The sequence below is a fragment of the Astatotilapia calliptera genome, chromosome 12 (assembly GCF_900246225.1).
Source record: "Astatotilapia calliptera chromosome 12, fAstCal1.2, whole genome shotgun sequence".
NCBI classification, from domain to species: Eukaryota; Metazoa; Chordata; class Actinopteri; order Cichliformes; family Cichlidae; genus Astatotilapia; species Astatotilapia calliptera.
This window is the reverse complement of record NC_039313.1, coordinates 19,315,502-19,342,830: the sequence shown is the minus strand read 5'-3', so window position 1 is coordinate 19,342,830 and position 27,329 is coordinate 19,315,502. Positions and strand designations below refer to the sequence as shown.

Below are 27,329 nucleotides of genomic sequence, written 5' to 3'. Positions count from 1 at the left end.
GATGTTGTTTAGTCTATTACTCTTGTTCTCTTCTGCTTGTTTTCTTTTTTCTTTCTCAGCAGGTGATCTAGGTGATTGATATATCCATTTTTTTTTTCTGCCCATTCTGTTGGTTTTTGGTTTTTGCCCTTCTCCCCCGTCCCTGTTCTCAGCTGTTTCTCTTTCCCTCTTTCTGTCCCGTATTCAGTAAGTGAAAATAAAATAAACAATAAAAGGTGAATCAAATGGACTATTACAGCAAGGCTGGGATGGTCAATTTGGTAAAGTCAATCCGTTGGGCATCTTTCTTTGCCTTTAGACAACAATTCTGATGGCAAAAGAGCCATCAGAAGTGCTAAATACTTTATTACTCTTATGATACAATTGTTTATAAGCATGAAGTTCACTTCCAAATCTTGTTTTCCAGGCCATGATGGTGTGTATGCAGGCTCCTGGCGGAACCAGTTTTTAAGCAAACTTAATATGCAAAAGACACTAACATCTCTTATTGCAGGATTGTAGGTCCGGGGTGGTGCTGCTCTGGAGGAGGAGACTCCCTGATGTTGCCTGGGATGTGATCTAGCTAACCTTTTTCTTTCAGACAGGAATCTGGTTTTGATGAGTTGACTCATGGGAGTGTCCATGCGTCAAGAGGAGGGGGTCCAGAATTACATGAATTACATAAAACTATGTTTTCTAAACTATGTTTTTATGGTTGTTGCAGTGATTTGTGTGATTAACAGTTCATTAACGGGTATTAAACCTATACAAGTGGTGCATCCATGTTTTGATAAGGCTTTGATGGCCTATAAGTGAAGTTCATTGAACTAAAGAATATGGTTTGATGATTGTTGACATGCTTTCCAAATAGAAGTTTTTCCTCCTAGCAAGGAAATACAGGTGCAGCAGTCAGAATATTGCTGAAAGGAATCTCCTGAGAAATCTTCAGAGGCCCAGTGAGAAGCGAGAATCATTCCAGCCATAGCTGACAGCCCAGGCAGTGGTTGAGGTCAAAGGTCAAGCTGTTTGGGCTCATCATGAGATCAGATTTCGGAGCCACAGCAAGGACAATGAAGCTGCGTTAGAATGAGAGCTGTGCCAGTGAGCTTTCCAGAGGCCAACAGAGGAAATTGTGGACGACAGACGGGCACCTGGATGATGAGGGGAGCGTGCCAAGCTCCATCGACAGCGCAGGGGAGCTCGAGGACGAACAAAAAGCAGCACCATCAAAAGAACAAAAGCAATGGCTAAAACACGGAGCAGTACTAGACACTGATGATATAATGAAAATAGCAGGAAAACCCATTCTTCCCAAATCATTACACAAAACAGCCGCTCTAGTGAGCCATGGTTTAAGCCATGTCTCAACCGGAGGGATGATCTCCATAATAAATCAACAATTTTATTTTGAAACTTCAGCAAAGGAATATGTGAGAACATGTATGACCTGCCAAAAACATAATACCCAAGGTTGAAGCCAGGTGATTGGATCCTTGTCAGAGTACTCCAAAGGAAAATTGGAGCTCGCCACGGTGCCAGGGGCCATACCAAGTGCTTCTGACCACTCCAACTGCCTGCAAAATAGCGGAGAGACCCTCCTGGATACATCAGAGCCACTGCAAAAAGGTTGAGGTCCCAGAGGATTCCACTTCCTCCACAGAAATCAACTAGTAGGGGAAAGTTTCACCCTCACTTGGTTGCTTCAGTGGTGAGGGGGAAATGCTGATTGAGCATTGCTTGCACTTCAACCTCCAGCCATTGGCTAACTCTAGAGTAACCAAGTAGTAGGGTGTGACGGACCTGTACGTAGCCATGGGAAGGTGGACCCTCCTGGTTACCTTGACTACGACGCTCACCCTTACAGGACCCCAGCTGATGCCGGAAACCGTTGAACCACAAGGCAGACAGAAAAGATGGACACACGACAACTCCCACCTAAGAGACATGACACAAGACCACATCCATCCGTGGATGAACAATGCCTGGTACCGTTATATCCACGACAGGACAGAGGCAGAATCGGCAAATACAGACTGTTATGTCTGTTCTCATATGCCCAGCACGTCAACACACCCCACACTATATGTGTTCCTGGACCAACTCCCAGGGAAGAACCACTCCATGATACTAGCAGAGAAAGAGGGACTTTGTGTCCTCTTCAACAACACCTGCTGCACTTACATACCAGACAATATGCACTCATCAAACATGACTGACGCCCTGAATGCCTTGAGAGAGATCCAGCAGGCCCAAAATCAGGACTAAGTAAGTGATACAAGTGACTGGTTTTCTTGGCTTTACACTGGCTCCTGGCTACAGGTGCTAAAAAGACTACTCATTGGAGTTGGAACATTTTTACTTTTATCTTGTGTCTTTGTAACATGTATCCTGCCATGTCTAAAACTCATGATTAACTGCATAATATTTTCCACTGTTGCTGCATACATAGCCGTGACAAATGATGACTCCGACCTGTTGAAACATAGTTTAATAGTTTAGTTTAATAGTTTAATTATTTATATAGCACATTTAATTACAACAGGAGCGTTGACCAAAGTGCTGTACAAGAATACAACATACATAATAAAACAACTTAGAGTATTAAAAGCAAACACCAAATATGAATTAACAAATAACAAATAACTCTCATGCTGTATTAAAAGCCAGTAAATAAAAATGCGTTTTAAGATAAGATTTAAAAAGATTGACAGTAGGAGCCTGTCTGATGTGTAGGGGTAAATTATTCCACAGCTTAGGCGCTACGACTGCAAATGCTCGATCACCTCTATGAACCAGCCTCGACCTTGGTACAGCTAAAAGCAAAAGATCACTTGATCTAAGAGATCTAAGGGGGGTATAAGTCTGCAAGAGGTCAGACAAATACCCGGGAGCCTGTCCATTCAGGGCTTTGTAAGTCAACAATAAAATTTTAAAATTAATTCTGAAGCGGACAGGGAGCCAATGAAGGGAGGCAAGTACCGGGGAAATGTGTTCACATCTTTTAGTACGTGTCAGAAGACGAGCTGCAGCATTCTGGACCAACTGCAGCCTTGCCAGGCAGGTCTGGCTGACTCCAGCATATAAGGAGTTACAATAGTCCAGCTGGGATATAATAAAAGCATGAATCGCTCGTTCAAAGTTTTTAAAAGATAAAAATGAACTCACCTTAGATAAAAGCCTCAGTTTGAAGAAAGACCGCTGTACAACTGAGCTAATTTGTTTTTCAAATGTGAAATTGCTGTCAAGTATAACCCCCAAATTTTTGGCATGTGATTTGACAAAAGGCTCAAAACTGTGCAGGTTAAAATTAGAAGTGTTGGGATTACCGCTTGGTCCAAAAATTATCACTTCGGTTTTGTTCTCATTAAAGTTAAGGAAATTAGAGGCCATCCAGGATTTAACTTCACCGAGACACTGAAGTAAGGGTTCTAGTGAGGCAGGACTGTTTCCCTTCAATTGAAGATAGATCTGAGTATCATCGGCATATGAATGAAAACAAATGTTGTATTTTCTAAAAATTTGACCTAAAGGCAGCATATAAATGGAGAACAATATTGGCCCCAGTATAGATCCCTGGGGAACACCACAAGTAAGGGGAGCTGAGGAAGAGATAAAATCGCCAAAGCTCACAGAGAAGGTCCTGTCAGACAGGTATGACCTGAACCACTCTAATGGGGTGCCCTTTACGCCACAATGCTCCAACCGTGAAATTAAAATGCTGTGGTCAACAGTATCGAAGGCAGCGGTCAGATCTAAAAGCAGAAGCACAGCTGAGTCACCTGAGTCAGTGGCTAATAAAAGATCATTAAGAACTTTTAAAAGTGCAGTTTCTGTGCTATGAAGAGTTTTAAAACCAGACTGAAACCTCTCAAGAACATTGTGTCCATTTAGAAAAGGAAGGGGAGCTTTGAAATAGGCCTGAAGTTAGTGAGGACGGAGGAGTCAAGATTAGGTTTTTTAAGTACAGGCTGTACAACAGCATGTTTAAAACAGGCTGGCACAACACCTGAGCTAAGGCTGCTATTAAAAATAGCTAAAATGTCAGAACTGACAACCTTAAAAATCTTTTTTAGAAGATGTGTTGGAATAATGTCATTTGGACACGATGATGTCTTTGTGCCACTACATACTTCCTCCACCTGATCAAGACACACAGGCTCAAACTGATCAAAAACAGCAGAGCAGGTGAATATTTTAGACACGTCATGTGAGGGCAGGGCGATCATAGATCGAAGCTGTTTTATCTTATTGATAAAAAACTTCAAAAACCTTTCACAGGTGTCTGAGGAACTATTAATACAAGAAGCTGGGGAAATATTCAGAGCAGAGTCAATAATTGAAAAAAGAACCCGAGGATTATTGGAGCTATTCTCAATAGCATTAGAAAGAAACCTTGACTTTTCTGCTTTAACAATGTCCTGATACCTGTACAGACTGTCTCTCAACATGAGAAAGGACACCTGCAGCCCATCTTTTTTCCACTTACGTTCAGCCTTCCTGCACTCTCGTCTGGCTGAACGAGTGGCCTTATTTATCCATGGAAACATGAAGACTTTGTGTGATTAATGACGATGTGACAGAAAATGTACAAGGTGTTACATACTGATATCTCACTAAAAGTTATACTGACAACAGGAGGGAATGTCAATAGAAAATTGTACTTAGTAGTCAGTATAATCTTTTAATAATATAAATTTGCATATGGTAGTGATAGGATGTGCGATCCTTAACAGTCTGCAAAGGCTTTGTGTGCATTCCAGAGTGCTCTGGCATTCACACCCACATCCTGGGAGCATGGGAAAGGTTGTACCCTCTTTTATTGTTTTACGGTAGGATTAACGTAGCTATGTCAGTTTTAGTCTAAGTGCCTTTTTTACATATAGATGAACTGTTGGATTTTCCAGACCAGCAGGTTTAGGGAAGTCGTTTATGGGGTCACACTCTGACACACACACACACACACACACACACACACACACACACACACACACACACACACACACACACACACATACATATGCACCTCCACATTCCAATGTAAGGAACAAACACCCACTGATGTATAAATAAAGACCAGGGCAGTCTCAGGGCCGCGAGTCTCTGAGCCCTCACTCTCTCGTGCGAGCACTCTGGTGACTGCCCTTGCTAGCAAGAAAACCTGTGTGTTTCTCCTCTCTGATTCTCTGCTGAAGAAGTGTTTTAGAATATATCTCTTAACAAGCATTATGAGACTTGAGGTAGCTAAGCACTTTTTTTCTTTTGACTGGTGTGCCACAGCCATTTATATTCCATGACACAATATTAACGTCCACATTCCCCATGACTATGCCATGTTAAGGTATCTATAAGCCTTATATCTTACAACCCATAACCATTTAACCTGTGCTGATAACCCTGCTTGAACCAGAACATAAGTTTAAACAAGAACAGTACCTCACCTATAGAATCTCTACCAAAAAAATAAAAAACAACGAACATAACAAAAGAAATAGCGCCGTCTAAAAAAGGAACATGACAGAGCAAAAGCCCCGTGGGCAAAACCGTCTCTGGTCCGTGATGGTCCCATGGACAGTGAACTGCTGTCCTCCTGCTGTCCCGTCGACACCCCAGGGAGCCCGCCCCCATCTTATGAAATTATTAACGATGCGCTCCCATACACATAATTTAGCTTACTAACCCCTTAAAGTTCTCACGCACGAATTTCTCTGCCGCCTCAACGCTGTCAAAGCTCTTCTGTTGGCCTTTCCATGTTAATCGAAGTTTTGCTGGATGTGCCAGGGTGTGCTTTATCTGATGCTGCCATAGCTTCTTCATTACTGGGGAGAAAAGCTTCCTCAGCGCCGCTCGCTCCGCGGTCATATCTTCATAAAATGACAAGCGGCAGTTCTCCCACAGTATTCCTTTCTTCTGCTTAGCGGTCATGAGAACTTTTTGTCGTGCAGTGTAACGGAGAAATCTCACCAGCACGATTCGAGGTGGCTGACCAGGTCTTGGCCGTGGTCTCGTACTTCTGTGGCATCTTTCCAGCTCATATTCCTCCCCTCGTAGACCTAGGCCATCCGCGAGTATATTCATCACATAATCATTTATGAGGCAGCACGGTGGCACGGTGGTTAGCACTGTTGCCGTACAGCAAGAAGGTCCTGAGTTCAATTCCAACATCAGGCCGGGGTCTTTCTGTGTGGAGTTTGCATGTTCTCCCCGTGTTTGCGTGGGTTCCCTCCGGGTACTCCGGCTTCCTCCCACCGTCCAAAGACATGCAGCTTGTGGGGATAGGTTAATTGGATAATCCAAATTGTCACTAAATGTGAATGTGCGAATGAATGTGAGTGCGAATGGTTGTCTGTCCCTGTGTGTTGGCCCTGCGACAGACTGGCGACTTGTCCAGGGTGTACCCCGCCTCTCGCCCTATGACAGCTGGGATAGGCTCCAGCGCCCCCCGCGACCCTGAAAAGGATAAGCGGAAGCGAATGGATGGATGGATGGATGGATAATCATTTATGCTGCCACCACTTTCCAGGCCCTCTTCCAGACTGATAAGCCGAACATTCTTTCTGCGGTTTCTGTTTTCCTGGTCGTCTACTTGGGCCCAAAGTTGTTCAAGCTTTTTAGCGTTTTTGCCATTATCTTCTGTTATGCTCCTCATTTTGTCTTCCACATCTGAAATGCGGCCCTCATCTTCGGTCATCCGTATTTGGATTGCACTCATAGCGTTTTTAAATTCGCCCACGTCTGACTTGATGTGAGATACATCGGCCGCAACACTAGTTAGGATAGTTCCAAGCTTAGTCATTTCGGCAAACAGGCCGCTTATATCCATCTTTGGCCCTTCTTCTTGGCTAGCAGGGCTAACCTTGGCACTGCTAGCATTACTTTCCCCCGCCGCCACCGTGGAGATTCGGGTTTGCACGCTCTTCTTCTTAGTTCCTGTGGCCATGTCTCTCAATAAATTTGAGGACACTGATCTAGCAAGTCACCGCAGTGAGGAAATATATTATTTGGGAGCGTTTACTTCGTTTTAAAACTAATGTAGGGTCGACGGGGGTCAGAGACTCTCTATGGCGTGGCCATTCCCAAATGCTCCATCCGCAAATTTTGACACTTTAATATCTTTCGAGTTCAGTTTTAGTTTTAGTTTAGGTTTCCATTATCGAGTGACAAAGATAGATTACCATTACATTTTGAATTGGCGCCTGGGCCCTATTTCAGGAAGCCGGTTTAGAAAACTTAGAGTGAAAAACGATACTCAGGGTTGAGTAACCCCGAACTGTCCAACTCGGAATATTCGGTTTCAGAAAGGCTGATAACAATTAGTTCAATCAACGCGGAGTTGCTTTAACCCCAAGTGAAGCGCGCACACGAGGATACATAAAGCCCTGATAAGCGGAGCACAGAGTAAGCGAGTCACCATGGAGACGGAGGGAAAGAAGGCGCGGTCAATGTATTTTACAGCGCTTGAGGCCGAAATTCTGATGGCAGCATATGCTGATAATATGCAAATTTTGCAGAAAAAAAGGTAACACAGCCTCAGCTGCAAAAGAAAGGGAGCATGCATGGCAAAACAAAGCCGACAGAGTCAATGCGTGAGTGTTAATATAAACATTGATCTAGGGATTTCCACCCATTTAACACGTTATTTTATCATATGTTATTTTATTTGTTATTTTATACATTTTATGTTGTGATGTGATGTGAGCGCAGGTGCAACCCAACAGGCCCCAAACGTTCCTGGCAGCAAGTAAAAATGAAATATAAAAATATAGTCCAAACAGGTAAGGTGTAATTGTATTATGAGCCATAGTGCTTGGTCTGTTTGTCCGATGTAAATCAATTGCAGTTAGAGGCTACATTAATTTTCTTTCTGTAAGCACTTATTGAAATTATCTGAGCACATTACAAGTACATATTTGCTTACTCTGTATGATCAAATGTGACCCGTTATAGCCAACAGAAAAAAAGCGGAGGCCCGAAAAACAGGTGGGGGTCCTCCACCACCACCACTCACAGAGGCTGAGCAGTTGGCCCTCAGCCAAAACAGTGGGCGCCCTGTGGCCGAAGGCATCTCTGTGGGGACATCCTCTGAGTCAATAACCCCGCAAGACACAAGTGCCTACATAGGGGGTGAATTCAAAATAATACATGATGTGCGTACATCCTTTCTTCACAGTCACCTTTGCAGTGCTGCTCATTCATTTGATAAACTCTTCACCATAATGAATTTGTTTGTAGTGAAGTTATTTTCCTACTGATTTTGCCTTCCCTCAGTCTTGGTTGTCTTTGAGAGCATAATGACAATGAAGTGTAAGCTGAGTGCTATATGTTTGTTAATTGCCATTTGGTCCCTTGTAAGTTATAAGTGACCTGTATAAACCTCATATTCTATCAGTTGATGGTGGTGGTGTACTGCATCTGGTGCAGCCTCCTGTTGAGCCAGACCAACATGCAGTTGTGAGTAATACTCCACAGATTATATGAGTTTACAGTAGAACAGCAATGTTGTTTATTTCTTTACTGCAGGAAAATAATGAAGAAACATTGACAGCTGTTACAGAGGAGGAAGCAACAGAGACACTTTATGAGGTTTACATCTTTTAATACTTTGTGTACAGGAAATACAGGCGACCAATAAAGCCAGTTGAACAGAAAATCTGTTTATTCGTCTTTCAACATGTTGAGGTGATGGGTCAAAAGAAATGATTGTGACATATGGTGTCTCTGACTGCGCTTCCATCTTGTATGTCCGTGGGAGGGTCAGGATGTTCATGGTTTGGATCACTGCTGATGTTTGGTTCAGAAGGACAGTGTTCTCCTCTAATTGTGGCAATGTTGTGAAGAATCACACATGCCACAATAATGTCACATGCCCTTTCTGGGGTGACCCTGAGTCTTTGCAGGCACTGGAACCGGGCCTTAAGCATTCCGATAGTCATTTCAATTCTGGCTCTTGTCCTGCAATTAGCCAGATTATATCGCTGCTGTGGGCCCGGTTCAGGGTCAGGGTAAGGGGTAAGCAAATAGGGTAAACATGGATAACCCCTATCACCAAGCAAGTAGCCAGTGAACTCTCCTAAGACAGAAGGATACACTTCAGTTCAAATGTCCCTGAAGCAATTGGTCTTTATATATTTTAAAGTATTTTCAACTCACCATGTCCAAATTTTGTGCTCAGTGTACATTCACGGAATATTTGTGAGTCATGGACAGAGCCTGGCCACTTGGCTTCCACATTTGTGATAATGTTGGCAGCATCACATATGATCTTCACAGTGCAGAGAACACAAATTAGCATCCATTACTATAATGAAATAATTTGTTAGTTTGAAATGCTACAGGGAACTATGTACCTGTACATTAATGCTGTGGAAAGACTTCCTGTTCACATAGTCTCCTTCATTTACTGAAGGAGCAATGATTGGAATGTGAGTGCCATCTGTACAGCCAATCACGCCTGGGAACCGTGAAAATAAATGTAAAATTTATGTAGTAGTCCAAGCATCACCACATCATAAATTAAGTTTTGGTCATCCTGATACCTGCAATTTTGTGGCATCCCTCTTTGATAAATCTTGTGGGTCTATGACCGGGGAACACCACAAACCAGTACAGGAGACGTTTCAGTGCAACTGTAACATTCCTGACTGCCCGACAGACGGTAGCCTTGGAAACGTGCTCAGCGTCACCAATATTGTACAGAAAGCTCCCGTTTGCAAAGAAACGGAGTGCGGTACAAAGAATATGTAATGGACTGAGCGCATGTCCGCGATGTGTCACATGCGCAATATATGGCCTGAGGATGTTATCCAAATAACTTGTTGATTGTGCTGAGAAACGGTAACGTTCGCACAGGAAATCATCAGGTAATGATAAAATGTCCATACGCGCTCTGATCACTCTCTCCCGGCGGAGAGCTCTGCGGAGTATTTGGGCTTCAAGATCTACTGGCTCTTCAAGGACGGGACACGCCATGTCTGACACTTCCTACTGTCAGGTTTCCGACAAAGAGGCGGAGACAGTCAGGGTTAGTTGTAGTAAACCTGTTAGGGGGCAGGTTAGCTTCACGGAGTGTGTCGTCATAGTGACTCACTCAGGCTTCAGCTGAACTCGCTTTGTGAAACCGAAAAACCAGAGTTTTCGTTAACTCAGGGTATACTTAGTCAGACTTGGCACTAAACCGGCTTCCTGAAACAGGGCCCTGGTCCCTAAGTTGCGCGTTTTTTTCCCTATACATAAACACGTGTACCACAAGTCGACTGTCCTGTAAATCTGAAATCATGCTGACCTGCTTGTCACAGCCCACTGAAGCCGTTACAGTACATGCAATAACAGGTCCTGAAACGACAGATGAGATACTGATGGAGAACAGGGTGATCTGTCTACTGCTGACACAGATTCCTGTAATGTCACCTTACTCATTCAATATGAACATTTAGTCTGAGTAAACTCAATGAGCTCAGAGCTGGAAAAACATTGAGCTACTTTAACATGGTGGGAAATAGTAGAAGCAGCTGTGGGTGGACTGGCCAGAGTTTCAGGTTTTTTTGTTGTTGTTGTTGTTTTTGGCATTAGATTAGAAGATTAGCCTATATCAGAAAAAAGTACCAAACGAGCATTTGAATAACCATTCCTGGAAAGTTCTAGTGTGTTCTGTTTTGACCAAAATATTTTACCAAACCTGTTTGTTGTTCATTCATGCCCTCATCATCAAACTCGTCTTTCATCTCCAGCAATGCGTAAAACTCTGCGGCGGCAATCAGGGCTGCTAATCATCTCTGCAATTACATCATAATTGTGTTTAATGACAAAATAAATGCTGAAGGAACAAACAAACAAACCGATCTTCAGTTCCATCATTCATCTTTAAGTGTATGTGTGTCAGCTGGTTGTAGTAATGCTACTTGGATACGCAGTGACGGCGCTAAAGTGTAGCAGATTAAACTTAATCAATTCAAGCACAGTGGGAGTCGTGCTGTGCTTATCCTTAAATTACTTTACATTACAAACTCTTGTTTTTTAACTTAACTTTTAACAGAATGATCTCTTATGTGTGTTATGGCCCATTGCCAGTCATTCAGGAAGGTGGAGTACTGTGACTTAAAACAGTTTTGTTTTTTTATTGTGGAAATGTTACAGAGTTTTTCTTCCTTTGGAATTGAGGACTGTTTTTAAGCATGTCCAGGAAGATATGAGTGAGGCGGTGACTATCACTGCTGAATTCCAATGATTCCTGCAGAGGATGCACGTGAGATGAAGAGGTGGATGTGAGGGAGAGATGAGGTGGAGTTTTCTTTAGAGCCTGTAACTACAGTATAAAAGCCTTCAGCTGAAGGATCTCTAGAGCAGCTCTAGAGAAGCTGGGAGCCGTCTCTGCCTCTGCCTTTTCTGGGACAAATGCCTGGACCGAACTGCACAAAGGTAGGGGCACTGGTGTTTAGCAAAGCCTCTGGAAGTCCAGCAGGGCAGTTAATGATTTTTCTTTATGAGATTAACAAATATCTGTGGAAGATTAGAGGTCTAGTGTTAGCTCAGTCCATTTCATTAATTATAAGACAAAATTGATCACAAACTCTTGAACAGAATGTGAAATATAGCAATGTAAAGGCACTTTTATTGCCAAAAGAACAACGAATCATGTGGTAAAAAGTAACAAAATGTCACGGCTGCTGAGGCGAGCCATGTGGTGTTGGAGGAAAGGAGAACCCAAAATGCAGGTGATGACTGATGATTCGAGTGATGTTTATTTACAGGGTGGTGTAGTGGCAAAGAGGCAGTGAGGGATGACAAGGAACTAAACAAACCTAAACTGGAAAAAACTAAATAAACCTGAGAACACACGAAACAGGGAGTGAGGCAGACGCGGAACAGGACACCGTGGAACACAGACGAACCGGCAACAGGCAGGAGAACACACAGGGCTTAAATACACACAGCAGTAATCAGGGGATGAGAGACAGGAGGACAACACACCTGGAAGAAGTCAGAGGTGACGGGACAGGGGAAGCGTAAACTGAACACACTCACACGAGACAGGGACCTTCAGAATAAAACAGGAAACTCAGACACAGAACCAGACAAGACACTGAACTAACTAAACAGACAGAGTGACACCATAAACAGAACACAGAAGTGAGACCAGGGTAAGCACAGAACAGAAACCTAACAAACTGTAAATCATAACAGAATACATACTCAGGATAAACAAAAGCATAAAGAAACACAAAACACTGAGTCGTCAGACTCAGGACCATGACAGTCAGCAGGAGGCTGGACGGGCTCCTCGGGTCCCCTGGCAGGAACAGATCAGAACCAGCAGGCACACGGGCCTCTGGCAAACACATAGCAGACTGCAGCTGCGCGGAGCATTGACTCTGCTCAGGCAGCGACAGCCGGGTGCAGTCCTCAGCTGGCTTCTAAGTTCCAGGGGTCCAGAGTCAGCTGGGGGCTGAAACCCAGCCTCTGGGGAGGCCCTGGAGTGCATCACAGTCTCAGATCTGGCCAGTAGTGGTGTGTGATACTGCATATTTTGGTATCGATCTGATACCAAGTAAATTCGGGCCAGTATTGCCGATACCAATACCGATACTTTTCAGTAAATAAAGTGGATGCCTCATTGAATTGCTAAATTGCAATTAATTTTCATGCCTTTAAGTGTTTTTTGTGATTTTTCCTTTTGTATTATTAATTACTTAAAACCCAGGACATAATTAGGAGAAATAATTTATTTATAATTAAATAAAAAATGCTTTATTATTGTGGCGGGCCGTGGTCTGTGATGCTGCTGCAGATGAGATGGACTCACCTTCACTGCATCTACAATCATGCCTCACCGGCTTAAAACCTGTGCGCTGCTTGTGCTGTTGTTGTTTTTGGTGTTGATGTGTACGGCTGCCAGCGGGAGAGCTGCAGCCATTGAATGTACTGTTACAGCAACCGTGTGATTATTGTAAGAATAAATGATGCGGCGAAGCATGAAAATGCCATGGGGTCTGCCGTGGTGGCGCTCTTTTTTTTTTTTCCCCTCTTTTTTGTTAATCTTAAGTGCAGGCAAACCAGTAAACAAATTAAAACAAATACTGTTGATAAACTATAATACAAAAATTACAATTAAAATTCTCAACAACAAAAACAATTGGTAAAAATATATTTAATATGTAAACTTAATAACCCCCAAAGTGTCTAAGTCACGTGACGTGTCAGCGCAACACCGAAACATAAGGGGGGGGAGGGGAGGGGAAGCAAAGTGTGCCTGCTCTCCGCTGACACAGGAGCGGCGAGTCCAGCGACCTGGCTGTTTCGTTTTTGCCGAAAGCACAGCATAGCAAACAAGCAGAACTCCAAGTAAAGAATCGATCTAACCAGGCTAGTATCGATCCGATACCGATCCCGACTTGGGATCGATACTATCGATCTTCTGCCAACTGAGCTACAGACTGGGCTATGGACTGTAGCATAGTCTGTAGTAAGTCTGGCTGTGACTGTAACTGAGCTATGGGTAGTGAGGCTGAATGTGGTGGAGGTGGCGACTGGGCTTCAGGCCGGGCGGCTAACAGAATAAACACAGCCCCAGAATTAACAGTCCCAAAGTCTGGTGAAACAGAAAGAGTGTCTTTCTCACTCACCACAGCCGGCAGTTCTGAGGTCCCACCATCCGGCTGTGGGGTGAGGCGCCTATGACTAGGGATGGGTATCGTTTAGGTTTTATCTGATACCAGTACCAAACCGGTACTTTTGAAACGGTGCTCGAACCGGTGCTTAAAGAATGGAGAACACAAAATTGGTCCAAAAACCTCTTATGTTTAGCTGTTTTTTGTAAAAAGATAACAATGTTAGCCTTTTCCACAGCTATAGGGGATTTATGGCATCACTCTTGGCTGGAAGCAGTGCTTCAACCATGGAAAAAAAAAAAAAAAAAAAAACTTTATCCAAAAACCTCTCATGTTTAGCCGTTTCCCTCTTTTTCTTTGGCCATCTTAGCCTTTTTGGCCAGGGTGAAGGGAGTACCTGCCATCAAACAAGAAGTCAGCAGCATGTAACTACGACTGTTTGCTAGTTCACCTTACATGCATTAATGTAATAACGTGGTTAGCCTACTCAACGTAAATTACACACGAACAACATTAAGCTACTCACGCAGAGAAGAACGGCTGCTGCTGCGATCATCATCGGTCATCATTTGTGCTAGACTGGCAGGGCTAGGGGCCAGGACTCTACTCTTCGGGTTTTTGGGGGATGTTGCTAACTCCAGGTCAGATAACAGGCAACCCACGCGCAGTAGACGTGCGCAGTGTGAGGTCTCGCAGCAAGTTATCAAATACGGCGCATTTCTCGGCTTTTAACAAAATGCTATATGTCGCCAGGTGTTTCATCAGATTCGAGGAGTTACCTCCTTTGCACAGTATCACCTTAAAGCACTTATTGCAGGCTGCTGAGTTTGAATCTTTTGCTGTGAAGTACAGCCAGACTTTGACCACTTTGTCTTGGGCATTTTTAATCTTTAGCTCTGCTCTAAAAGAACGTACGTACCTGGGCCCGCCTACTACGCTCGCGAAGGTAAAATGATTGGCTGGAATCCAAACTGTATGACATCTCAGGGAAAAAAAAAAAAGCACTGAAATGTGCGCTGCTTTTCGGTCTGGTTACTACCATTTGTGTCAGAACCGGTACCCATCCCTACCTACGACGCGAACGTTGCTTCCTCCTCGGAGATTGCTCCAACGGGCCAGGTAACTCCATATCCGGCAATCCGGACCGCATATCCTCAGTTGGGCTGAGCAGACGAGCGGTAGGGGGGTGAAGGTGCAGCTCGTTCAGAAAGAAATTCTGAACAAGTGGGTGGAGTGAGCTGAACAGCCAGGTAAGACCGGAAACCAGTCGCTGCAATCGATTAGTTATGGCTTGGCGGAATCTCTTCTCCTCATGCTCCAGCCATAAATTAATTAAACTGTCCACAGAATAAATAATATCCTCCCGGAGCTCCTCGGGCAGGTTGAATGCTGCTGGGTCCATTGTGCCAGGTGTTCTGGGAATCCATCCTACCTGGCAAACCATCCTACCTGTTGTTTCTGCGCATGCGCACGCGCACAACACGAAATTCAGTGGCAAATCATCCTACCGTTGTTAATAACAGCTACACACATACTCTGACGGGCAAAATGAAGTGGCAAACCATTCTGGCTGTATGCATATGAGCTACAAGCATACTCTGATGGGCAAAGTTAAGTGGCAACCCATCATACCTACTTAAATTGGTGCTAGAATTACTCTGTGACAGCAGAAATGTGCGTAAACTACTTACGGTAGGACGTTTTGCCAAAGTAGGATGGTTTGTCAGAACAGGTGTTCTTACTGTCACGGCTGCTGAGGCGGGCTGTGTGGTGTTGGAGGAAAGGAGAACCCAAAATGCAGGCAATGACTGATGATTCGAGTGATGTTTATTTACAGGGTGGTGTAGTGGCAAAGAGGCAGTGAGGGATGACAAGGGACTAAACAAACCTAAACTGGAAAAAACTAAATAAACCTGAGAACACACGAAACAGGGAGTGAGGCAGACGCGGAACAGGACACCGTGGAACACAGACGAACCGGCAACAGGCAGGAGAACACACAGGGCTTAAATACACACAGCAGTAATCAGGGGATGAGAGACAGGAGGACAACACACCTGGAAGAAGTCAGAGGTGACGGGACAGGGGAAGCGTAAACTGAACACACTCACACGAGACAGGGACCTTCAGAATAAAACAGGAAACTCAGACACAGAACCAGACAAGACACTGAACGAACTAAACAGACAGATTCACAAACAGACAGTGTGACGCCATAAACAGACAGAACACAGAAGTGGGACCAGGGTAAGCAAAGAACAGAAACCTAACAAACTGTAAATCATAACAGAATACATACTCAGGATAAACAAAAGCATAAAGAAACACAAAACACTGAGTCGTCAGACTCAGGACCTTGACACAAAAGTAAAGACACTGCAAAAAAAAGTATTGTAATCCCCTCCAGTAACACTCAAGTTTAAATACAAATTTAAAATAAAGGGTTAAAAGGGCTGCATTTAATCGAGCATGTAAGGAAAGAAGGCATTGATATATATTAAAATTTCCTAAGATATGAGATTGCATTTTTCTTTTTTTACATGTTTTGATAGAACAAAGGTACAGACACAGTAATTAATCATTTATTGTCCCTCAGGGGATATTTCAAAGGCCACACTTAATAATGATGTAGAATGACTTTGAAGCACAGAAACGTGACCGCCACCAATACAACAGTAATCATACTGAAAAACAAAACACATTCACGAGTGGTCAGTATGTATACCTATGGTGTACCTTGTTATATATAAATGGAGGAAGAGTGTGTTTGCTCCTGAGTAACAGCTACATCTCTGCACTGTCAGGAAGTTCAGAAGATTACCAGCAGCTCCAGTTCTGACGTGCTGTCCTCCAGTGTTTCTGCCACCACCTTCACTGTTAGTCAATATTCATATTTCACCTCAACTTATCATGACTCAAACTGTAATTCTGAAATTAATTACTGAACATGCTGCTGACTGCAGGAGCTCCAGCCCCTGATGGCACACCCTTACTTACCATCTCAGAATGGGAACTCCCAGGAGGACAGGCAAGAGGACCGAGTGCAACCTGCAGGAGCAACAGCCCTGCAGAAAGCCAGGGCCCGTTTCCTCAAAGGAGTGTCCTACTTCTCTGGAGACATGGAGGTGTTTGGAAAATGGATGGAAAGTAGGTTAACATCAGCAGCTTACTTCAAATTTAAAGTTTGGAACTAAATAGAAAGTAGTTTTGCCAACAGTGCAGGTGGTATAACAATCTGGGACATAAGATAGTTGTGTTAAGTAAAAAAAAATTTGGTCATGCTATTTTGTAGAAAACTTTCTCACTGCTAATGCCGCCTTTTCATAGGAGCGTGCATGAGTCAGTTAATCAGCGTGTGGGTGTTGAAACTGGTAGGATTACCCAGTTAGCTTCTAAAATAGTGAAAAATACCAACTGGCATAACTGAAGTACTTAAATCAGAAAACATCAATAAAGCACTACCATGAAATTCCATGTATGACAGTATTCCCCAGCAGTGGCAAAAATCATGACGGGAACTTGAAAATGTGCCCTTGAGACAAGCAGCACTATCGAGTTTAATGTGTAACTACAGACAATGTGTAACTATTTCCCTCCATACATGTGAGAGTTTGCATAGAAGAAGATGATTATGTTAGTAACCCTTTCACAGCCTTTGAAGATGTGAAGTGTTTGCTGGCAGTCAAATATCTCTCACTGTCGCATCTTTCAGAGCAGTTCTTCCTGCTGCGGCTGCTGGATTGGGTCTTGCGCGGCGCGGCCCAGGTGATGTTTGTCAACAACCCCCTGAGTGGCCTTGTCATTTTTGCCGGCCTCATCCTGCAGAACTACTGGTGGGCCCTAAATGGCTTTGTGGGCACGCTCTTTGCAACCATTTCCGCTCTCCTATTGCAACAGAACAGGTGTGAGCACTCAGGTGTTTTTTTTCCCCCCCTAATTGATGCTATCTTTAAATACTGTCAGTCTTAATGCCAGAAGGCGGGCCGAGAAGTCATTCTTGATGATTATCTGCTTGGCAGTAAAAGAAAATTTATCATTTGGCTTGAGCTAGAAAAAAAAATTGATTCAAAAAACTTTCCTTCAGGGGTGCAATAGCTGCAGGGCTGTACGGCTACAACGGGATACTGGTGGGTCTGCTGATGGCCGTGTTCTCTAACGCAGGAAACTGGTACTGGTGGCTTCTTCTGCCGAACATCTTTATGTCCATGATGTGGTAAGACCGAGAAATGGTGAAACTGTGCACTAGGTTTGCATCATAAAAAGTGAAAGGTAGATAAAGAAAAGTAGATAAGCCAGTCACGAATCATGAATGCCATCAGTTGTCATTTTCTGTGTCATAATAGGTTACGTATTGTTCTGAGACATTGTAATAAAAGCAAACAAATGAATGAATAAATAAATAATACAAATTATTTGCTGTAGTTAAGTAGACAAAAGAGACCATATCAGTCATATACAGATCTGTCATCTCTGCTCCTAAAAGCTGGAAATGTGTAAAAAGAATGATTGATCTACATCGATGAGTCATAACAATAAAACTACAGGATGTCTGGGTGCCTCCTGTAGTATTTAGCACTGGGATATTAAGAGCACTCCCTGGTATTATGGATCGGGCTTGTTCCAGGGCATCACGTTTGATCAAAGTGCAAAATCTTTGTCAAACTCTTCAAAGCATTCCTGAGTAGTTTCTATAATGCAGTGGGGTGCATTGTTCTGCAGTGAGAGGGTGTTCCTGTCAGGGTGTGCTCCATCTACAACAATATTTTGGTGGGCGGTATGAAGGCCAGGACCCAAGGTTTTTCCAGAAGAACAATACAGGTGTTATTTACGCTGCCTTTCCGTGATTTTAACATTAGCGCAGACTGGTGGGATTGAACATAGATGTACTTGGGTTATTTTGTAAATGTGAGTTAAATGTGGAGCAGATTTCTGATGTGATGCCTTTTCATGTCCAGCCCCATTGTGTCCAGCGCCCTGGCATCTATCAACAGTCGTTGGGATCTTCCTGTTTTCACCCTGCCCTTTAACATCCTGGTGTGTCTCCACATGGTCGCCACCGGCTACTACAACAACTACTTCCCTCAAGTCCTCATTCAGCCACGCTCGGAGCTGCCCAACATCACGTGGGCTGAGCTTGACGTAGCAAAGGTAGCTGAAAGGAAATGATAACATGCAGATTTCGCAGCCTTTTTAACTTCAGAAGTCATGGTCTTGTAGCCGAGGTTTTAGCACATGCTTTCAGCTAACAAGTTAAAATAATGTGGACCTATGTTGTTAACTATATATGCAACTTTAAGTTGTTCACAAGTTAAATACAGCTGCACATCCAATAAAGCGGGCTTTACATTTCTGCCTGTACACTTTCAGCTCTTCATGTCAGTGCCAGTAGGAATAGGCCAGGTCTATGGCTGTGACAACCCTTGGACTGGAGGCATCTTCATCATCTCCCTCTTTATCTCCTCCCCCATCACCTGTGCTCATGCTGTCCTGGGATCTGCAGTGGGAATGGTTTCAGGTGAGAGGATGTCACAGTGTCTAACCAGGCATCCGATATTGTAAAAAAAAGGACATGCCATGTAAAACTTGTTCTGATCAGGAGGGTTTTAATTTACTAAGATAAACCAATCTTTGGGTGAACTCTTCTCTGGTAACAGTAACGAAATATTTTGCAGGTCTGGCCCTGGCGGCTCCGTTTGGAGACATTTACTTTGGCCTCTGGGGGTACAACTGTGTGTTAGCCTGCATTGCTATTGGAGGAATGTTTTATGCTCTCACCTGGCAAGTGCATCTGCTTGCTATCACATGTGGTGAGTAAAAAAAATTACAAAAATGCATTCTCTTATCTACAAAATAAGGCCAAATGACAAGCAACCATGTGCAACCTTACCAAACAAAGGCAGTTATTTGTAATCACACTTTATCATTTACATCAAACAATTTTTCCCTCCTCCTCTGCAGCTTTTTTCTGTGCATACCTTGGCTCAGCCATCGCCAACATCATGTCCAGGGTAAGTACATTTTATTCTCACTCCTATTTTTATAAAAACTGTTAAAAAAACATTAAAATATGTTTCACAACTGTTTTTTGTTTTTTTTTTTAAATCCACAGTTTGGTCTTCCAGCCTGCACCTGGCCTTTCTGCCTGTCTGCCCTGACTTTCCTTCTCTTAACCACGGGGACCGAAAGAATCTTTAAGCTGCCACTGGTCAAAGTGACGTACCCTGAGAAAAACCTGAGATTCTTCTGGAAGCTGAAGAAGCAGGAAAAGATGGAAAAGGCTGAAAAAGAGAGGAAAGAGAGAGAGGAGCAGCAGAGAGCTGTTGAGGAAGAAGTGATAATAAACGAGAAAGAGCAACTTAAGATAGAGCTAGAAAGAATGGAGCAAGGGAAAACAGAAAATGAGGCTCAAGAGGTTAAAAATGACTTGACGGAAGTTGAAGTACCTTAGACAGCCGAGGGACCTGGAGATGAAAGAAACACGGAAAATGATTTGATCGAGGTCACGCTCACTGATTATCTTTAAAGCTAGATTTATGTATGAGTAATGTATGAGTAAATATGCGGTAAATTTCATTCAGAGATAATGTATGTTTCAATATTCTGGTGGTTCTTTGCAATGTTTATACAAATATGTGTGGTTTTATATATTTAAAAGACCTTTTTTTAAACTAAAAACCTGGTGTGTGTGTGTGTGTGTGTGTGTGTGTGTGTGTGTGTGTGTGTGTGTGTGTTTCATTCAGTGCTTAATAAAAACAGACAAAAACGCCCTAAAGTCACATCAAATATACTCAGGTTTTGCATCGGTCAATCCCCAACTGGCTAAATACATTGGTCAAGTAACGAAGCTGTTAAAAAGAAGGACTTCTTAGTTATTTTTCTCCTTTTTTAATATAATGTAAAGAAGTTCACCCACCTTCATTTCAAGCTGTTAAGACTACAATGATCTAGATGACTGAAAATCTATGCAGACATAAAAAAGCTGTTTTTCATACAACAGTTGTTGGAGTTCAGCTTTTTAGAGTAGTGTGTTTGATCAGTTTGAACTGTACTCCAGCGTTTCGTGATAAGAACTACTCTCTTATCACAAAGCACTTCCTCTGCTCTCTTAAAGTTTAATGGAGTTATCTAGGTTTAAGTTAAATATCCACATTAATGTTAGTTTCAGAGCAAGTAAAGGCTACGCTGATCTCCAGGGTTCACGGCAGATTTGTGGATTTGCTGTTATCTCGTGTCTGCTTATGTAATTGGGTTACATAATGAGCTTTAAGCATTCCAGAGCTTAATGAAGCTTGCAGTTCCTGTGTTGGACTGTTGTACTTGGACAGTAAAATCTCCATTGATCTGAGGACGCAGCATGTTGCACTTACACGTGATTTAAATGACAGAGGTACTGGTGCAACTGGTTATAACCCTGGTAAAATGTCTATTAATGCAAATCTGTTAATGCAGAACCCATGTAGGATTGCTGGTTGGGCCAGTCAAAGCAATAAATAAGTAAATTATTAATTTCCTGACACTATTAAGACTAGACTAATTGAAGGTGGTTTATTAATGTCCTTATGAGGGGAAAAGGGGGGAGGGGAAAAGTCAGCTGCAAAATATAACAGAAAAAGGTGGACTGATCCATGGTGGTAAATAACTTCCAATGAGGAAGTTATTTACCACCATGGATCACTTTTACGACACTTTTTATGAGTAAGGTCGCAAAATCTAAGTAGTATTTCAAACTACAGTCAAGGTAAAGAGAAGTATGCCTTCAGTTATTTCTAAAGTTTTACATATCAGAATATGAGAAAAATAACCTGGTCCTTGGCAAGTCTTAAGCTTCAGCTGTCAGACAAATGACCTTGCATTTGACTCTGGAATACTTTGATAGGAAGAGGAGCTCATGGTCAACTCCAAGGTGACCATGTCCAAGGTCTCCAGATCCATGCTTGATAGTTGCAGATATGGTGCGTTTCGTCTTCACCAAACACGGTCTCATCTGTCCAAAGGACATGGTTCTGTGATGATGAGATTTCTTTTTAGAGAGAAAATGCGTTCTCATGGCAACCCTTCCAAAACAGCCTTTTTCTAAAAGAATAAACTGTCTGCTACTTAACCTTCTTAATTCCTATGGAAGTAGTAAGGCTATACCACTCCTGTGTTTACACTTGCTTGAGATTGTATTTACCTAATTACATTTTTTTTTAATTTAATTGTACTTTTGTAGTATTATTTTTGTTTTGATAGCAAAACCCTGCAATTTATTGAGGGTGTGCTTTCGTTTAACCTGAGATTATGTAACTTTAACCTTTCTAGAAGCTTCTGGTGCGTTCTTCCTCGAGCCAAGAATGTGAGATCAAAAATAAAGATAGTTCTTAAAAAAACATCAGATAGCTGTAGGCATGTATGCCTACTCGGATCCTTTCAGCAGTCGGTCCAGAACACTGATAACAAAAGTGCCAAGTCCCTTATCTCAAATTCAGTGGAGCCAAATATGAGACGAACAAAACCATCTCAGGAAGATTTGACTGGATTGTTTTCTGTTAAATATTTGTGATTTCAAAGTAATGTTTTACATCATGGCGTGATCGCACTGTCACTTTAAAAAAAATCTTGTGCAGTCTCAATCGGCGTAGTATTTTAACAGTTGTTTGTTTGTCTTTTTTTTCTTCGCTTTTGTCTAAAGATTTTGCAAAAGTAACTACTACTGGAATGAGTTACTCTACATAAAGTGAAACTATCTAGAGGTGACTGAGCGTGTTTGTGATGCGGGTTTTGAAAAACAGCCCTCGTGACTTTGTAATTACATAATTTTATCTGATGTGGAACATGATTACTGTGATCTGAAATGACTGCTCTTGCTCATCTGATCTACTGAATATTTCCACAACATTTCCGGGTGTCTTTTAGATGACAAATGAGTGTTTGTCAGTGTAATTGCACGGCATGATCTGAACATTAAAATCTTTTTATTTTAATGTACTGTTAACATGGCATGCACAAAAATGTATTTGCTTACCAAAACAGAATCTTTACACCACATTATTAGGTACGCCTGTTCAGCTGCAATTTGAAGAAAATATCTAGTCACCCGATTATGTAGCAGCATCTGCATGCAGGCATTTAGACATGGTCAAGATGATCTGCCGATGTTCAAAATAAGCAACAAAAAGAAGAAGAAAGGTGATTTAAGTGACTTTGAACATGGCATAGTTGTTGCTGCTAGACTGTAATTCAGTAATTCAGAAACTGCTGATCTACCCAGCCACCTGTGGGTTTTACAGAGAATGGCCTAAAAAAAGAGAAAATATACACTGAGTGGCAGTTCTCTCTTTTTATGCCAGAGGTCAGAGATGAATGGCAAGACTGGTTTGAGCTGATCAGAAGGAAAAAGTAAGTCAGATAAAACCAAGTACGCAGAAGAGCATCTCTGAATGTCAAATTCTGAAGCAGATGGGCTAGAGCAGCAGAAGACCACACCAGGTGTTGCTGTTGCAACATTCAGCTGGCAGGGTCACAATTTAGTGTAAACAACATGAAAGCATGAATCCATGCTGCTTTGTATCAACAGTTCAGGCTGCTGATGGTGGTGCGATGGTAAATGGCCTGCATTTGTATAGCGCTTTACTCAGTTCCTAAGGACCCCAAAGCGCTTTATACTACATCCAGTCATTCACCCATTCACACACACATTCACACAATTTGTGCCATCGTTTCTTGGCACAAATTGGATCCCTTTTGGATACCAAATGAGGATTGTTTTTAAACCCATAGCCCTACAGTTCACCAATCTCCTGATGGCTGATTATATCATTCCAACTGAGCACCTTAGGGATGTGGTGGAACAGGATATTCCCATTATGAATGTGCAGCTGACCAATCTGCAGCAACTATGTGATGGTATCATCTTAATATGGGCCAAAGTCTTAAAAGGAATGCTCCCTGTTGAATCTATGCTATCTTTGATTAAAGCAGTTCTGTCATTTTTATTGTGCAGTTTATTGAAAGGCTTTTAACATTTTATTTCATCTGCCTGTTCAGGGTAAAACCTCCCACAGCATCTGCTAACACCTTCTCATAAAAACACATTATTATTGCATCCTGAGCATGTGTGTCATCTGAGTTCAGGAAGCTGCTCTCAGATCACTGCTTCCTTGTACTCTAGTGTAGAACAAAGAAATGCTAAAACTCCTTCATTCCCTCGGCTATAACACCTTCTTTGTTCAATTTTAGTTTTTGTTATTCTATTTAATTATTGTATTGTTAATTTTTATTCTTTTTTAAACATTATTGTTTGTTGAGCTTTGCCTTGACATGCTACAGTAGTTATTGCTTGGTGTCTAAGGACTCTAGATTGTGTGAGTAAGTTGTGCAGGTAACCTCCAAGCAAATTGCCTTTCTTTGGGATTAATAAAGTTATCTGAATCTGAAAATGGGGTTCAATCCAGTACTAGCAAGCTCTACCTAGTGACTGAGTGAAATCTAAAATAGTTTTGTCTCTGTTACTCTACCTTATTAAATGTGCTAATTTGCCATTTAGAAACACATCAATTTAGACTGATATGAAGAGCGGCATAGTTACATAATTGTCAATGAAAGTCCCCAGATACCAACATAAAGCTTCACATGTACAGTTCTTCATGAAAAACAACATATCGCCATTATTCAGCAGTGATCTGACACCAAAAATGGCAGTTTAGACAAACACCCACATTAGATGACGAGTCTTTGCCATTGTCTCACTGAATGAGGACCTGCAGCACCTGCATCCCCGGTTGATGACATTTTACATTCTCAAAAGCTTTCAGCAACTTTCAGCATCTCTGCTGCTTTGATTTCCTCACCAACTGTCACTCAGCACTGGATCCTCACAGGGCTGCATTCTCAGCCCCCTGCAGTTTGCCCTGCACACATATGACTGTACACCAATCCAACCAACCAACACCACCTTCAAGTATGCCGATGACACCATCGTAGTTGGGCCCATCTCTGATGGAGATGAGACAGCATACAAGGTGGAGGTAGAGAATTTGTCCTGCTGGTGCTCAGAAAATGGCCTGAAGCTAAACGTCCGCAAAATGAAAGAACTCCTCATGGCATCATGGCAACACCATGGCCCTGGTAAAGAAGGCACAGCAGCACCTGCACCACCTGCATGTGTCCATTCAGATCAAGTCATTTCTTCGCACTAATTCCAAGCACTTCGCAACCCTTTCCTTTTAATGTGTGCCTTTTCTATTGTTTTGTGTATATTCCCCTTGTTTTGTGTATATTCCTATTGTTTTGTACATATACATATAATTTTGTATATATTCCTGTGGTTTGCTATTTATTCCTTCTGTATTACTATTTATATTTTATTCCTGCACAGTTGCTGTGGAACACTCACAAATTCATTGTACATATACAATGACAATAAAGAGATATTTGTGAGAGGATAAGGCTCACTTGTTAAACATAAAAACAGTAGCAGTCACAAATTCTTCAGAAAAGAGCAACTGAGAAGAAAAACAAATAGATGCAGGTATTAAAGAACAGAAGTTTGGATAATTAGCAATAGTTTGAACGTGTCTGCTTGATAGACTTCTGATCAGTTCGTTGTGTTGCACACGTCACTCACATTTCCGCATTCATAGATCATACAAGAGATCAGAGTTTATCTAATGTTTTCTCGTGAGTTATGTAATGTTTCGAAGTGCTGATTGAACTTGTGTAACGCTGATCCGGTGACTGCATCAGCCTCTCCTTGTCCTCAGTTGGGCGTCATTGGTCACAAGGTTGCTGTGCTTTTGAAAGATCAGATAACCTTTTAAATAAATGAAACATATGTGGTCATGTGACCTGATAGTCATCTTTGGTCTGCATCTGTGCATATGTTGAGTAAACAGAATGAGATGCTTTGATTGCACTTTATGTATCAAAACATCAACAAAAAAAAAGTCACCTGGCCCACCTGGGTCTTAAATTTTTACATAATTTAATAAGCCAAAATGCAAAAGCAGTGTGTGAAACAAATAAGTGCAACCTCAGTGCTTCCATAGACATCGGGAGGGTAAAAAGCATCTAGGTTGAGCGTATCAACTGCCTCTATAAAAGCTTTTTCAGATGTGTGTTAACACAACGCCCAGAAAGAGATCAGAAGTGAACTTAGTGAAACAATTGTTGCTGCCCATCAATCTGGGGAGGGTTACAAGGCCATTTCCATATATATATATATATGGAAATTTCCATATATATATATATATGGAAATTTCCATATATATATATATATATATATGGAAATTTCCATATATATATATATATATATATATATATATGGAAATTTCCATATATATATATATATATATATGGAAATTTCCATATATATATATATATATATATGGAAATTTCCATATATATATATATGGAAATTTCCATATATATATATATATATGGAAATTTCCATATATATATATATATATATATATATATATGGAAATTTCCATATATATATATATATAAAAGAAAGATTTTTCACAAGTGAAAAACATTCAAGACATATATATATATATATATATATATATATATATATATATATATATATATATATATATATATATATAAAAGAAAGATTTTTCACAAGTGAAAAACATTCAAGACAATTTGCAGCCTTCCCAGCAGTGGTGTTCCAGCAAATTCACCCTAGCGTCAGGCCTTACAATGCTCAGAGCAACTACATCTCACATTCTACAGGCCTTACTTAGTATGTTAAATGTTAAAGTTCATGACTGTGCAATTAGAAAAAGACTGAACGAGTCTGACTTGTTTAAAAGGGTTGCCATGACAAAGCTTCTTTTGTCTAAAAAAGGACATGACAGCATGACCTAGGTTCACAGAGTTGCATAAGAAAAAAACAACGAGACTTCTGGAACAATTTCCCTCCTATAGAGGTGACCAACTTGGAGAGGCTTTTCCTACATGCACCGCAGAAATGTTGGTGAACCCAAACACAGCGTGTCAGCACAAAAACCTCATACTAAATATCAGCACGGTGGTGGAGGAATGATGATTTGGGCTTATTCTCCAGCCTCAGGATCTAGGCACTTTGCAGTTGACCATAAACTCCTCAGTATACAAAAATATTCTAGAGTCAAATGTTTGGTCATGTGTCTGACAGCTCAATTCCAACAACACCATGAGCCAGTCAAAGCTCGCAAACCTCAATGAATGAAGCAACGTTGTGTAGAAGAGTGGGCCAAAAATCCTGCACAATAATGTGAGACACTGACAAAGTCATACAGAAAACAATTACTACATGTAATCGCTGCCAAAAATGGTTTTACAAGCCACTAAACAACTGGGTGCACTTAGTTTTTGTGTCTTTGGGCTTGTTGGATGGATGGAAATAATGACACAGTGTGTGACATGTGTTCACCTGAAGTTGCATTTGTCTAACTGTTAGACCTGGTAATGGATGGATCATTTTTCATTATGTTCTGATATATAAAACCACAAAAATGACAGAAGCTGCATTTTATTTTTAACCATGACTGTATAACACAGAAATACTTCAAATCTAAAACTTTGCAGTGATAGCTGTTTTGTTTAAAACACTTAAGCTTCTTTTCATTTGTGGTATGAGTACTGCTGTATAGAGAACAAACTGGAACACTAGTAGCTTCAACACAAGCACTGTAGGTATGCAGATTTTACAGTCATGTGACCTGATTAACCTCAATCCTATCAAACTGGGTACACTGTCAAACCCGCATTTCACGTGTTCTT

General features: G+C 41.8%; 2 protein-coding genes across 2 annotated transcripts; one reads left to right on the top strand and one right to left on the bottom strand.

Moving 5' to 3' along the window:
* Positions 1–9,163: 9,163 nt before the first annotated feature.
* LOC113033391 (putative nuclease HARBI1) lies at positions 9,164–9,945 on the bottom strand (the record flags this gene model as incomplete). The annotated part of the gene is made up of 3 exons (XM_026187136.1): positions 9,513–9,945; positions 9,324–9,436; positions 9,164–9,238 (listed from the first exon to the last, which is right to left on the bottom strand). Coding segments are annotated over exons 1-3 (621 nt in total), but the record flags the coding sequence as incomplete, so codon positions are not given.
* A 1,386-nt stretch (positions 9,946–11,331) lies between these two features.
* On the top strand, positions 11,332–20,208 carry slc14a2 (solute carrier family 14 member 2). The gene is made up of 10 exons (XM_026187776.1): positions 11,332–11,391; positions 16,385–16,456; positions 16,544–16,727; positions 17,293–17,482; positions 17,665–17,793; positions 18,536–18,728; positions 18,948–19,095; positions 19,253–19,387; positions 19,539–19,588; positions 19,690–20,208. The coding sequence occupies exons 1-10, from the start codon at positions 11,368–11,370 to the stop codon at positions 20,026–20,028; spliced, it is 1,464 nt and encodes a 487-aa protein (XP_026043561.1). The 5' UTR covers positions 11,332–11,367; the 3' UTR covers positions 20,029–20,208.
* Positions 20,209–27,329: the final 7,121 nt, after the last annotated feature.

Bases quoted from the DNA above. Each gene is read 5' to 3' on its own strand.
- slc14a2 (XM_026187776.1), top strand. From the start codon at position 11,368: ATGCCTGGACCGAACTGCACAAAG. The intron at 16,728-17,292 runs GTAGGTTAACAT...CGCATCTTTCAG, and splicing joins GTTTGGAAAATGGATGGAAA to AGCAGTTCTTCCTGCTGCGG. The intron at 19,589-19,689 runs GTAAGTACATTT...TTAAATCCACAG, and splicing joins TCGCCAACATCATGTCCAGG to TTTGGTCTTCCAGCCTGCAC.